This window comes from Schistocerca serialis, chromosome 3, assembly GCF_023864345.2.
Source record: "Schistocerca serialis cubense isolate TAMUIC-IGC-003099 chromosome 3, iqSchSeri2.2, whole genome shotgun sequence".
Taxonomy (NCBI): Eukaryota; Metazoa; Arthropoda; class Insecta; order Orthoptera; family Acrididae; genus Schistocerca; species Schistocerca serialis.
This window is the reverse complement of record NC_064640.1, coordinates 218,777,156-218,790,692: the sequence shown is the minus strand read 5'-3', so window position 1 is coordinate 218,790,692 and position 13,537 is coordinate 218,777,156. Positions and strand designations below refer to the sequence as shown.

At 43.0% G+C, this 13,537-nt stretch overlaps 1 protein-coding gene across 1 annotated transcript in view; it reads right to left on the bottom strand.

The window, feature by feature from the left end:
* Nucleotides 1-651: 651 nt before the first annotated feature.
* Nucleotides 652-13,537, bottom strand: part of LOC126469950 (cullin-1-like) — a 233,915-nt gene continuing 221,029 nt past the window's right edge. Inside the window, exons 13-15 of the mRNA XM_050097360.1 lie at nt 1,435-1,656; nt 985-1,210; nt 652-845 (exon numbers count right to left, since the gene is read on the bottom strand). Coding sequence (XP_049953317.1) covers nt 765-845; nt 985-1,210; nt 1,435-1,656 — 529 coding nt within the window. The 3' untranslated portion in view covers nt 652-764. The remainder of the gene's footprint in view (nt 846-984; nt 1,211-1,434; nt 1,657-13,537) is intronic.

Genomic DNA, 13,537 nt, shown 5'->3' with positions numbered 1-13,537 from the left:
GCCAGCTGAGTACAATCCTTCAATGAACGGATGACAATGGACAGAAGCCTACTTGGAAGCTAGAAGACCAGCTCTCGCCCACTTGGTTATACATCATCGTCCAGGGCTGACTTAGACAGAGAACATTGTTTAGTGAACACTTAGATGTGAACAGACAGTTGTAAATTGCATTTACTATATTTGTGACAGCAGCAGTGAAGAGGTCTTCACAAAACTGGTGATGAGGGTTTACAAAGAAAAGTGCATCCTTTTTAATGAAAATTTTTGTTAATGTTTTCTGCTATCAGAATTATCCAAGAACAATACCAATTAACCAATAAAAATAACAAATATGAATTCACATTCAGCAATCTACAATATCAATTGCTCTCAGTTTTACAGGTGATTCTACACACACACACGCACACGCACACACACACACACACACACACACACACACACACACACACACACACACACAGAGAGAGAGAGAGAGAAAATATCACTTGGTATCATTCTGCTGTTCATGATTATATTCATGGAAAAATGAACACAATAACTCACTTTACTTATTGAAAAAGCTTTGCATACAAAAAATGTGGATTACCTACTAGATTCAGGATTTTCTATAACAACATAAATGAAATAAAAAATCAAAAAAACATATGACATATGATAACAGTTTTTCACATATCAAATGCACATGATTCTATACAGTATGTAACATTTTCTTCATGCTGCAGAAACATTTGACCACCATTTTCACGTCGTTAGCCATGTAGTCTTCAAGCAAGATAATTGTATGTATCTCTGTCACTATCTGATCTTTCCAAATAGTCCTTCTCAATTAGTATATCAATACATTTCTGTAAGAATTCCAGACAACAAAGGTTATTACAGTCTAATCAGTATTTATGCATTAAACATAAATATCAATTTCATATTAAAGCTAGAGAGCTGAAACGATAAAATAATCTTGTTGACCTACACCACATGTTAACTTACTTTGATAAGATGAACTTTGGGTCTAAATCTTAATGACATATGGTTCAATACTTCTGCAACAAGTTGCGGGTGCTTCAATGTTTTTCTGATTTTCATTATTCTCACTATAGCTGCCTGTATTAATATTTTGCGATCTGCTTCTATATTCTTGTGCACATTTGTCTGATCTTGTTCCGTTTCTATTTCTGTCTCCAGAGGTATGTTGATATTCACCCTGAATTTCCGACTGGAAAAGGGAGAAAAGTATGATGAGGGTAACGACAACATACAGAACAACATTATTATTTTGAAATACCAATTATTGCCAAAGGAAACTACCATGGACTGATAAAGAATTACATAATAGGCCTTCAACACAAACAGGTTTTGACTTCATTACTTTAATTGTACCTATTTTGCCGTGTATCTGAATGGAAGTTACTGAATAAATAAAGATACTTGGTGACTTACTTTTTGTAGATTTTCGGTAATGCTATAACAGAATTAGGTAGCAAATCATTTTCATCGCTTTCTGACTGCAGAAGTTTTGCTTTCATGAGAGACTGGATAACTTGTATTACTACATCCAACCCAATTTGGGTGGACTCTTGTAGTTGTTGTACTGTCCAGGTCTTACTCACATTAAACTGCAGTAATATTGCCATCTGGAAGGTTGAAGCCTGCAATGTATACCTGAAACAAAATATAATCATTTTGATATAAACATTCAACCAAGCAGTAAGGATTTAATGGCAATAATTAACCATGTATTAAAGAAAGGCATTCACATACACCGCCAGATAGGTAAAAAAGGACAAAACAACATCACAAACTTTTCAGCAATGTTATCTGGTCTGCAGCTCAGTAACAAGTACTTTTCTCCTCTCTAAGCAGATACACCAATTTTTAAAAATGGTAGGAGTGTTAGAGTTTAACATCAGACTGACACCAAGTACTAAACACCATCTCTGTTGAGCTATGGTAGGAAATGAAACTGAGCATGGCTTTATTGAAGGAAGCATCCCAGTATTTGCCTGAAATAATTTTGGGAAACCACTGTAAACCTATATAATCTTTCTGAATAAAAGTTTAAACCACTATACCAACTTGTTCAATGCCTTATAAAAAATCATATTTCCACCATGCTGCTTTTGTTAACAAATGCAGTATGGCCTGGGGAAAACATATACTGATTTGTCAGCACCATATTTTACAGGTTATAAGACTTTTTTTGTTTGAAAAATTGCTTCCAACATTCAGATGCATCTTATACTTGAAATTAATACAAAAATGTCCAGTGCTTGATTTAAAATTCCTCCAATATTAAAAATGGCCATATATTCGATGTCACGGGAAACCTATCTCTGTCTGGGAACAACGGATGCAACTGGCAGCAGCAGCACACTGATGGGACAAACATGAGTTGTGAGATTCACAGGCTTGTTACCACTGTCTCCCTCCCACCCCACACTCATAAACCCAGGACACTGTCTAGCCTATGAGGTGTCATTGCGGTCTACAGAGCCAGTGAACTTGAACTGAAAGTGATTTGTTTATTGACAATAGTACAATATTTTTGTTAGTATCTAGTTTCCTAATGGAAAAAAATAAAAGGTATTCATATGATGTGGGCTGTAAATATAAAGAACAACATGGAAACAGAGCAACTGAGTGGCATTTTGGCCCTCCACCAGCAAAAAAAGTCATTCGTGACTGGCAGGCTACTAATGAAGAACTGAAAAAAATGAATAAAACTAAATATCCAAATAGGGGATTGAAAGCAAAATGGCCAAAACTAGAAGATGATTTATTAAAATGGATTCAAGAGCACCATCAAAATGGCACTGGAATTAATACAAAAGTGATTTGAATAAACATTCGTAGGCCAGCGCTACAGTGGAGCTTCACCGACTTTAAGAGTGGAGTTGATTGGTGCTACAGGTTTATGAAGAGTCATGGACTTAGCATGTGAACCAGAACCAAAGTATCTCAGAAAGTTCCACAAGAGCATGAAGAGAAAATGATATCTTTCCATCACTTTATTATTCAGCATTGAAAGAAAACCAGTGTGGAACTAAGCAAAATAGCGAACATGAATGAAACTCCTCTGACATTTGTTGCGCTGAGTAACAGAACTGTTGCCATGAAATGGGCTAAAACTGTAACTATAAAAGCAAGTAGACATGAAAAAACACACTACACTGTTGTCCTTTCATGTTGTGCTGATGATACTGAACTTAATCCAATGATCATTTTCAAGTGCAAAACCTTCTGAAATATCACTAGCTGTTGTTGTTCTTGTACATGACAAGGGTTGGATTGATGAGGATGGTATGACATTATGGATTAACAGAGTGTGGGAGAGAAGGAAAGGTGCTTTATTGGAGACAAGTTCTCTTCTTGCGCTACACTGGAGTGCCAAAGACAGTGGTATAGGCAAGTGTATTCAAGTACAGAGATATGTAAACAGGCAGAATATCGGAATATGGCGCTGCAGTCGTCAGTGCCTACATAAGAAAACAAGTGTCTGGCGCAGTTATTAGATCAGTTACTCCTGCTATCAGTTACTCCTGCCACAATGGCAGGTTACCAAGATTTAATTGAGTTTGAATGTGGTATTATAGTCGGCGCACGAGCGATTGGACACAGCATCTCCGTGGTAGCGATACAGCGGGGATTTTCCTGTACGACTATTTCACGAGTGTACCATGAATATCAGGAATCCAGTAAAACTTCAAATCTCTGATATTGCTGCAGATGGAGAAAGATCCTGCAAGAATGGGACCAATGATGACTGAACAGAGTCATTCAATGTGACAGAGGTGTAACCCTTCCGCAAATTGCTGCAGATTTCAGTGCTGGGCCATCAACAAGTATCAGCATGTGAACCATTCAACGAATCTATATGGGCTTTTGGAGCTGAAGGCCCACTCATGTACCCTTTATGACTGCACGACACAAAACTTTATGCCTTGCCTGGGCCTGTCAACATCGACATTGGACTGTTGATGACTAAAATATGTTACCTGTCGGACGAGTCTCATCTCAAATTGTATCGAGTGGATGAACATGTACAGGTATGGGGATAATCTTGTGGACCCATTGACCCTGCATGTGCAGCTGGAGTGATATGGGACCTCTGATACATCTGGATACAACTCTGCCAGGTGACATGTACATAAGCATTATGTCTGATCACCTGCACCCATTCATGTCCATTGTGCATTCTGATGGACTTGGGCAATTCCAGCAGAACACTGAGACACCCCACACGTCCAGAATTGCTACAGTGTGGCTCCAGGTCCTCTTCTGAGTTTAAACATTTCTGCTGCCCACCAAACTCCCCAGACATGAACATTATTGAGCACATCTGGGATGCCTTGGATTGGGCTGTTCAGAAAAGATCTCTACCCCCTCGTGCTCTTACGGATTTATGGACAGGCCTGCAGGATTCATGGTGTCAATTCCCTCCAGCACTACTTTAGACATTAATCGAATCCATGTCACATTGTGTTGCGGTACTTATGCGTGCTCGTGGGGGCACTACACGATATTAGGTAGGTGTACCTGTTTCTTTGGTTCTTCAATGTACAAGACCTAATATATAAATGGGAAGGGTTAGGATTCATATGTGAAATATGCAATGAAAACTGTCAACGATGAACTGTGAACCACATAAAACATATTCATTTATAGTTTGTATTATTTATGTATTGCAAATCATAACATGCAACTTCCTGTGTGTCTAGAGCAGGTCATAACATTCAGTACATTGAATATTCTCTACATAATAATGTACATTTTCTCTTAAGTTTAATAATGCAATGTTAAGATACTGATTTATACAATATAATCAGTGATGGCTTCGTCAAAATTATACCAATGTGCTACAATGTGGTGGCCTATAGCATTTTGACTTACAATAGTAGTAATCATAACTAACCTGAGCATATTAATTTTATGTATATAAATTGAACTATTTACATACATTTAAATTTTATAACCAATACTTTAACATTGCGAGGATATACAAGGGTAATCAAGATTTTAAACATGGCTGAAACAGCAACTGTTGAAATTCTTCACGGTAAATGATGACAGCGAAAACAGTTGCAGGATAAAGATTTATTAAAATTCTTGACCACGGTTTCGGTATATATAAATGTACCTTCACCAGAAGTAAAATACCCTGAACAGGAAGACACTTTCATTAGCAAAAACTTAGCATCGGAAATAAGAAAGAAAAAACACTGTAGCTTAAGTAACCATAAAATTACCAGAGTATTACAGGCACAAAAACTTTTAGTCACTTACTAAAATTACATCCTGCAATGGAGATTAATAAAACAATTGTGCCAAAGGCGTCGACAGTAGTTAAAACATCATATCCATTCATACAACATGATTATGGAGAGAGGGTCGATGCGAACACAGCTTAGCATCAGTACTTCGCCTATGAACTAGCGTGACGAGGGTGTGAAAGCCCTAGGGCAGATAGTTTCGCCGAGAGAGGGCACTTGTGGTATGTGCCAGACACTCGCGCTCATTAAAATCCATGGATACATACACATGTGCATAAAATTATTAAAAGTTGTGCTAACTCAAACCTTCTGTCTTAATAAATAAAGCATATCATAACCATTTAAAAACATCTACGTCAAACAGAAAATATGAAACCAATTTACCTGTGTCCTAGTGTCAAGCAGATGAAGCTTGCGCTACGGAACACATCTAACGAGAGAGGGCACTAGTGTTATGCGTGAGAATCTCGCGTAACTTAAACGGTAAAATACATACTAGCGAAAACAACCAAAATGTTAAAGTAAAACGAACCATCTGCCGTTGTGAATAAAAACATAACAGTCAATTAACCACACATACACATTGAAAACCACAAACAGCAAACATCAAAAATACGTAAAATCCCAACAAGACAGGAAAAGCGCATCTCACCGGCATCAACAGTCAAGAAAACTAACTTCTGGTCAGCCAGACTATATTACATTAAAGCAAGGAGGGGTTTGAAACTGTCTAAAAATTTTTTGTTTCTAAGCTGCACCTGTTCGTTAAGAACAAAACCACCTTTTTAAGACAGATGCTTGAAAATCTCTAATTCTTCCGGCAGATCCAGTTTGTAGCCCTAACTCGCTTCATGAAGCAATCCTACGTCATCCAGTTTACGTGGCGTATGCTGTAAGAGCCATAGATGTTCGGCAAACGTGGAATTATGGGGTCTTGTCATCAATGCGAACATATAATCTGCGATCCTGAAGAAAATTGTCGAGAAGTTTTAAATAGCAGTACGGCAGGGGAGTGGTACGTCGCAGCTTGACGATCAAGTTGCGTCGCCATACTTTATCGTAAACCTTCTCTATATCGAGAAAGACTTCAATGGTATGTTTTTTCTTGTTGAAATTGTCTTGGATAGATTCCGTGATGTGTAGTAGTTGTAACTCAGCCGATAGCTTCGCCCGAAAGCCAAACTGCTCCGGTCGGATGATGTTGTGTGCAAGGATGACCAGCATACGTTTCAGTAGGACACGTTCCAGTACCTTTCCCAGCGTCGGCAGTAAACTTATGGGTCTGTAGCTGTCAGGGTGAGAGAGATCCTTGCCCGGTTTTGGTATTGGCACTATTCTGGCAATCTTCCATGCCTCTGGGAAGTATCCAGTCCTGAGGCAGCTGTTCACTATCCGGGTGAGAAGCACAATAGGCTTTCTCGGTAGGTGTTTCAATTCCGTATTGCCGATTCCATCTGTTCCAGGTGAGGCGTGTTTGCTACAGTTGATAATCCTCTGAATTTCCTCCGGCGTTGTCAGCCGGGGCATAGTATTAGTCGGGGCGTCCCGAATAGCTTCCCATTCCGCCGCTGTGTCCTCCTCTGCACGGTGGAGTGCACATCTCCATCCTCCGTGGGGGGCATAGTCATCTGTTGTTGGTATGTATCCGCATACAGCTCCGCCTGCGCCAGTGAGTCGTACAAGAGGCCATGGGGTCCTCGAATTGCCCTTTCGGGGGGCTGTTGCTGTCTGAGACTTTTAACTAGTCGACATCGACATCATCTTTGGTGCGTAATAGAAAGTTGTCCATTGGGAGTTCTCACGTGTGTTGCTTCCAGTTCTGAACCTTCCGCCGGAGTTCTCGGGTTAGTCTGTGAGTCTCTCGTCTAACATCCGGATGGCGGTAACGGACGCATCGTTTCCGAAATCGATTGCGCCTTCTCTGAAGTTCCTGCAGTGGTGGTGGAAACTCGTCATAATTGACTTCTGGTTGCAGGCGCTCCGTGAGTGCTCGTTGTTTCGCACTGTTAATCTTCTTCTTGAGTACTGCGACTGCCACATCAATCGGTTCTCTGGTAGTAACAACCTGGGTTGCTCGCACATTGTTGTTGAGGTACGTTCGGAACTGCTGCCAGTCGTAAGTTCTTGTCGTCGGCAGTGGGAGTTGCAAAGTAGCCCTCTCTATGAGTCGTAACACCACCGGTCTGTGGTCCGACGAAAGATCATCCAGCGTACGCAGATGGAGATTCGGGTTAATGTTCTTGATTATGGCGATGTCTAGAACATCAGGGTCTTGTGTCTGGACGTAAGGTATCTTCGTCGGTTCCCGTGGGCCATGGACGGAGACACGTAAATCCTCAGCCAATGCAAACATCATATGTCCTTTTGGGTTAGTCTTACGGGAATTCCAGGCAACATGTTTACTGTTAAGATCCCCTCCAAGGAGGATCTTGTCGTAACCCTCTGTAACGGCATAAAGATCTTCTGGGTAGAGAGGCTTCTTTGGGCTATGGTAAGCCGCAATACAGGTAATGTTTCTGAGCGTCGTGTGGATTGTTACTGCCGTGGCCTCTAAAGTCTGGAGTTGGGGTAAATGTTCTTGGTGGTGACGAATGCATTTTTTGATCAGAACTGCGGTCCCTCCACCCTGTTGGTCCCGTCTGTCCATCCGGTAGATGTGCATGTTCCTCAAGCGGAGGTCGGTGGATTCGCGGAGATGTGTTTCGGAGACAAACGCTACGTCTATCCTGTGGCGATGTAAGAAGTCCGTGAATTCTATTTTCTTCAGTTTCAGGCCGTTGGCATTCCACATGCAGAAGTTAAGATTCCTCATGTGATGCCGTCTATCCATTTAGGGTGTTTGAAAAGCTGTCAGTACGCTTTCTACAAGCGAGAGGATAGACGTAAAGGTGGTCGGCCAGGAAGATGTTGTCTCCGCTGGTGCTGGCATCGGTAGATGGGCATATATTGCTTCGGAGTAAGAGCGCTGTTGTTTTGTCTGTCGTAGAGTCACTCTGGGTGCCGGTTGTGGTCGAGAGGCGACTGTTTCCATAGGGAGAGGTGCCGCTTGTTGTTGGGTGGCCGGAATCGCTGCCATTACCGAGTTCTGAACAATTATAGGCTGCTGTGGGATCGACTTCTTTGTTGTCCTTCTAGTATATTTCCGTAGGAGTTCTTGAAATTTGGGGCAGCCACGGTAGGTCGCTGGATGTTCTTGTTCACAATTGGCGCACTTTGTGGGCGCCGTTTTTGGATGTGCACAATTCGATGATTTGTGGGAGCCACCGCAGCGGATGCAGCGGGCTGGCATGCTGCAGTAGTTTGCTGTATGCTCGAAACGTTGACAATGTCGGCTCTGAACTGGTCCTTCTTTACTATTATAGGTTTCTATTATCGCTCGTGTGTAGGACAGGTACTTGACATCATATCTCTTGTCATTTTCTTTTCCGGATGGGAAGGTGATTCAGTACACAGGTTGCGGTATCAGTTGTTTGGTCTTCTCGTCGCGTTCCTTAAATTGGTAGACTTGTAGCACTTTGAAGCCTTTTTCCTTGAGGGCATAGTAAAGCTGTTCTTCGGTAACTTCCGCCGGAAGGCGTTTGACAACTACTTTCAGTTCCTTGTCGTCTGGTGCTTGATGCGTAAAGTAGGAGAAGCTGTGGTTCGTGAAGAATTTTATTGCACGTCTTTGGTCTTCGAAGGACTCTAAGTGGTATTTGATGCGGTCCTTTTGGTATATAGCTTTAAGGTTGCCCTCTAGAAGTCCGTTGAGCTTTTCATTGAGGTGAACGTAATCCTTTGTGTAATAAATAGTGAGTGGGGGCACTTTGCGAAGCACATTCTTGTCTCTGTCCACGGCTTCTGCGGCATTAGAAGTTTGTGCCTGTGGCTTGTCGGTGGGTGATGGAGGCGCAGCTTAAGGTGTCAGTGGGGCGAGTCGGTTCGTTGTGGGGATAGCCTCTGTTCGTCTCTTAGCGGGGTTGGCTAAGCCCTTGGCTAATGCGTTGCTTCTGCGCCGTTTGTTGCGTACGAGCGTGTGGGGAGTCGTCGTTTTCTGCTGGAAACGCCGCTGCCGTCGACCGTTTGGTGGGAGTGCTGTCATTCGACATCTGAGTCCATACATGGAGATGCCATACAGGTGTCGTTATCCTGCTCTTGTGTTCCCGTGAATAGCGGATAAGGCGTTGTATGTCCTTCAACGTTTCTTTGTCCTCCTCCCGACATATATCGAGTCTTCTGGCGTAGTCCTGGAGGTCGTCTTCATTGCTGCGTCCGTCGTGATGTGACGTACGGCCGACGTCCGAATACGCTTTCGTCGTGTGGTGTGTAGTCCTCTGCGGTCGAATAGCGCCTGTCGATCGTCGTTCTTGACGTTCTATCCTGTCACGAACCGGTGCCGTAGCCTGGGTCGTCAGCCTGGGATCCGTCCTCTGTGGAGCGGCCGCTGGGGCGTCCGGCGGGCAGGCCCAACCGACCGACCAGCGGCCGACTCCGGCTGAGCCGGCCGCGCGCGCATCGTCCTGGCTCGTCGGCATCGCGAACTCAACTCTGTCGCGTCCGTGCTGACTAGGACACATGTAAATTGGTTTCATATTTTCTATTTTACGTAGATGTTTTTTTTAAATGGTTCTGATATGTTTTATTTATTAAGACAGAAGGTTTGAATTAGAACTACTTTTAATAATTTTGATGCACATGTGTATGTATCCATGGATTTTAATGTGCGCGAGTGTCTGGCACATACCACAAGTGCCCTCTCTCGGCGAAACTATCTGCCCTAGGGCTTTCACACCCTCATCGTGATAGTTCATAGGTGAAGTACTGATGCTAAGCTGTGTTCGCATCGTCCCTCTGTCCATAATCATGTTGTATAAATGGAGATGATGTTTTAACTACTGTCGACGCCTTTGGCACAATTGTTTTATTAATCTCCATTGCAGGATGCAATTTTAGTAAGTGACTAAAAGTTTTTGTGCCTGTAATACTCTGGTAATTTTACGGTTACTTAAGCTATAATGTTTTTTTCTTTCTGACCTCCACACCCTCCATCTCCTTCATCAGGGCAATTTCCAACGCCTCCCCCTCCCGGATGACGAACTTCGCCGTGACATATACCCTTCCTTCCAACTATAACCCAGCCTTGTTCCCCCCCCCCCCCCCTCCCCAGGGCCCCCTTCTCCTCTTTCCTCCTTCTCCCAGAGCGGATTTTCCTCCATCCCCCCCCTCCCCTCAGACCCTGCACCCCATACTTGCCTCTCTCCTTCCCACATCCCTCCCTACCTGGCCCTCTTCCGCGCGCCCCCCATTCCCCTCCCCAATCTGTTCCCCTCCCTCCCTTCTTCAGGTCTCCCTCATCTCCTAGAACCTGGCAGATCCTCTGTATTGATCATCATCAGTGTGCCACATCAGTGTTGTGTTTAGTGATGTTTCTCGTGTGCGTCAAGAGGTGTGATTTTAATTGTGTACTGCCTTGAGGTTCGCCGTCAGTGTTACGTTATGTGCTATGCCACCCGTCAACACCTTTATGCTCCAGTCATACTGTGCCTTGTGTTCTTTTAATCATCGCAGTGTGTGGCTTTTTGTGTGTGCTACTTTTAAACAGTTTTTTATCTCCATTTTAGTCACCCCATTTTTTGTCTATTGCCTTCCATGTTGCTCCCCCTTTTTTATATCTATGTTCGCCTTATTCTCTCCTTTGCTGTTTTTAAATGTCTTCTATTGTTTTGTTCTATGTCTTTCGGCTGAAGAGCAGCGCATATGCTGCTGCCAGCCTGCCCCGATGGGGAATTGAAATACAATAAAGGAAAAAAAAAAAAAAATAATTTCTTTCTGATTCCCACCTCTGCCTTTTCCCATTCCCTCTCGCGTCTACCCTGCCCCCCCCCCCCTTATGAGTCATCAGCCTCCTTCGGTTCCCCCCCCCCCTTTCGTTTTTCCTCTCCTCCCTCATCAGTCCAGGTCGCCCCCCCCCCCGCCATCTGCCCTTGGCTATGGTGTGTCATCTTTGTGCCGACATTTTACAAGGAGACGCACGACCGTGGGGTCGGGGATTTGTCCGCAATTTTGTGTGGTGAAAGAGGACCCCTAACACCTCACGTGGTTAAAATATTAGGACGCACTACCCGGAAAATCCCGGCAAAAATCGATCCAAAGTTTCTTAGGTGCTGTATGAGTATAAAATGTTAGTGCTATACCGAGCCGCCGTCTGTCCGAGATGTTTAGGGCTCGGACTCTTACGTCAGAGCTCTCGGGTTCGATTCCTCCTCTGGCACTTTTTTTCTTCTGTTTCATTTTCTTTTGTTATTCCACCAATTATTCAGAAAGTTTCCCAAACCTACATTATCTTTAACAACTTTGTTACATTATTGAATAAAAATTATTTTCTTTTTGTCCAACAACACAATTCATGGCGGTGGGTTTTCCATTTTTCATTGTAAAGTATATGAGGAGAAACATTGGGTTTTTAATCAGAGTAACAAAGTCGATTGGGAAACATTCAATTTTTATACATATAATAATTATAAACAAGAACCGCAGTGGTAGTTACCATAAAAACAAACAAAGCAATAATTTTTGCGACATCTTGCGCAACATATAAAAGCGGATCTTTTACAATCACAGGGCGTTTGCAATAGATCTGTACAAAAACATGCCCCATTAACACTTACGAAAATGTTTTGAGTTCCTGATAATTTTGAGGCAAACCAGGAATAATGAATCATGTATCGGGATATTGGTGACGATAATTGATGGTGAATTATAGAATGAATTTTTATACAATCTTCCTGGGAGTTAATTTCATGATTCTCCTGGAACAATGCGCTGCAATTTTGCAAGCAACAGAATAAAAAAAAAGTGCCGGAGGGGGAATCGAACGCGAGACTGGTGGAAGGGTCCAAGCGCTAACAATGTAGGCCAAACGGCGGCTCGGCAACGGTCTAACATTTTATTCTCATACGGCACCTAAGAAACTTTGGATCGATTTTTTTCGGGATTTTCCGAGTAGTGCGTCCTAATTCTTTAACCATGTGAGGTGTTAAGGGTCCTCTTTCACCACACAAAATTTCAGACAAATCCCCGACCCCATGATCGTGCCGTCTCCTTGTTAGTGCAGTGTTTACAGTGAGTGTTCAGTGTTGTGTATCTTTTCCGAAGTGTTGCGAACGGAAATCATATTGTCGCTGGGTGTGATTTTTATATCTCTTGCGAACAGAAACCAGACTGTCGCCACGTTTTTTAACTGTCTGTCTACTATTTTACCTGTCTGCTTCCTGTGTATTTCATTAGCATTGCCAACCCTTTGTTTTATGTTTTAATTTTCCACAATTTTCCGCCGTTTTACAATTTCAGTCACCGTTTTATCGCCAGCTTTTATTGTTCCTTACCTTCTTCTTACGTTTTAAAAAGCCTGTAGGCTGAAGAGCAGCGTACTAAGCTGCTGCCATCCCGCCCCCTCAGGGGGGAATCGAAATTCAATAAAGGAAAAAAAATCTTTCTCATTTCCGATGCTAAGTTTTTGCTAATGAAAGTGTCATCCTGTTCAGGGTATTTTACTTCCGATAAAGGTATTATATTTATATATACCGAAACCGTGGTCGTTAGTGCACTAACGAAGAACGGATATTCGTCCGCCGAAATAAAACGTGCGTTGAGGCAGCCACGCAGAAATCATAGTGACGTACAGGCTACTGCAAAATCTAAGGTTTTCCTGCCGTTTGTTAAAAATGTAACGGAAAGAATAGGGAGGATCTTGACGAAGCGGAATATTACCGTAATTTACAAGCCCACCAGGAAGATACAGGAATACCTTAGGCCTGCCAAGGACGCTCGCAAACCATTGGAAAAATCTGGAGTGTATAGGATCCCATGCAGCTGTGGTGATGTTTATGTGGGTACCACCAAAAGAACTGTTTCTAAACGTTTGGAAGAGCACAAGGGAAATTGTAGAAGAGGAGAAACGGAACGATCAGCTGTTGCGGAGCACGCTTTCCAGCCAGGGAACCACAATATTCGTTTCGAGGAGACGCAAGTACTAGCGGCCACGAGCGGATACTACGAAAGGCTCTACAGGGAGGCAATCGAAATCGCTAAACACCCAAATAATTTCAACCGAAAGGAGGAGGGCGTCAAATTAAACGGTATATGGATGCCGGTGTTAAAGAAGATGTTTACCACCCGTCCACTACTGGAGACGCGACGGACAGCGGCCAATTGCACTGACGTTTTGAAAACACGTGACGTCACGCCGCGGACGCGCGGACACGGAATTTAGCGGCAGTCAGTAGCGAGCCAGT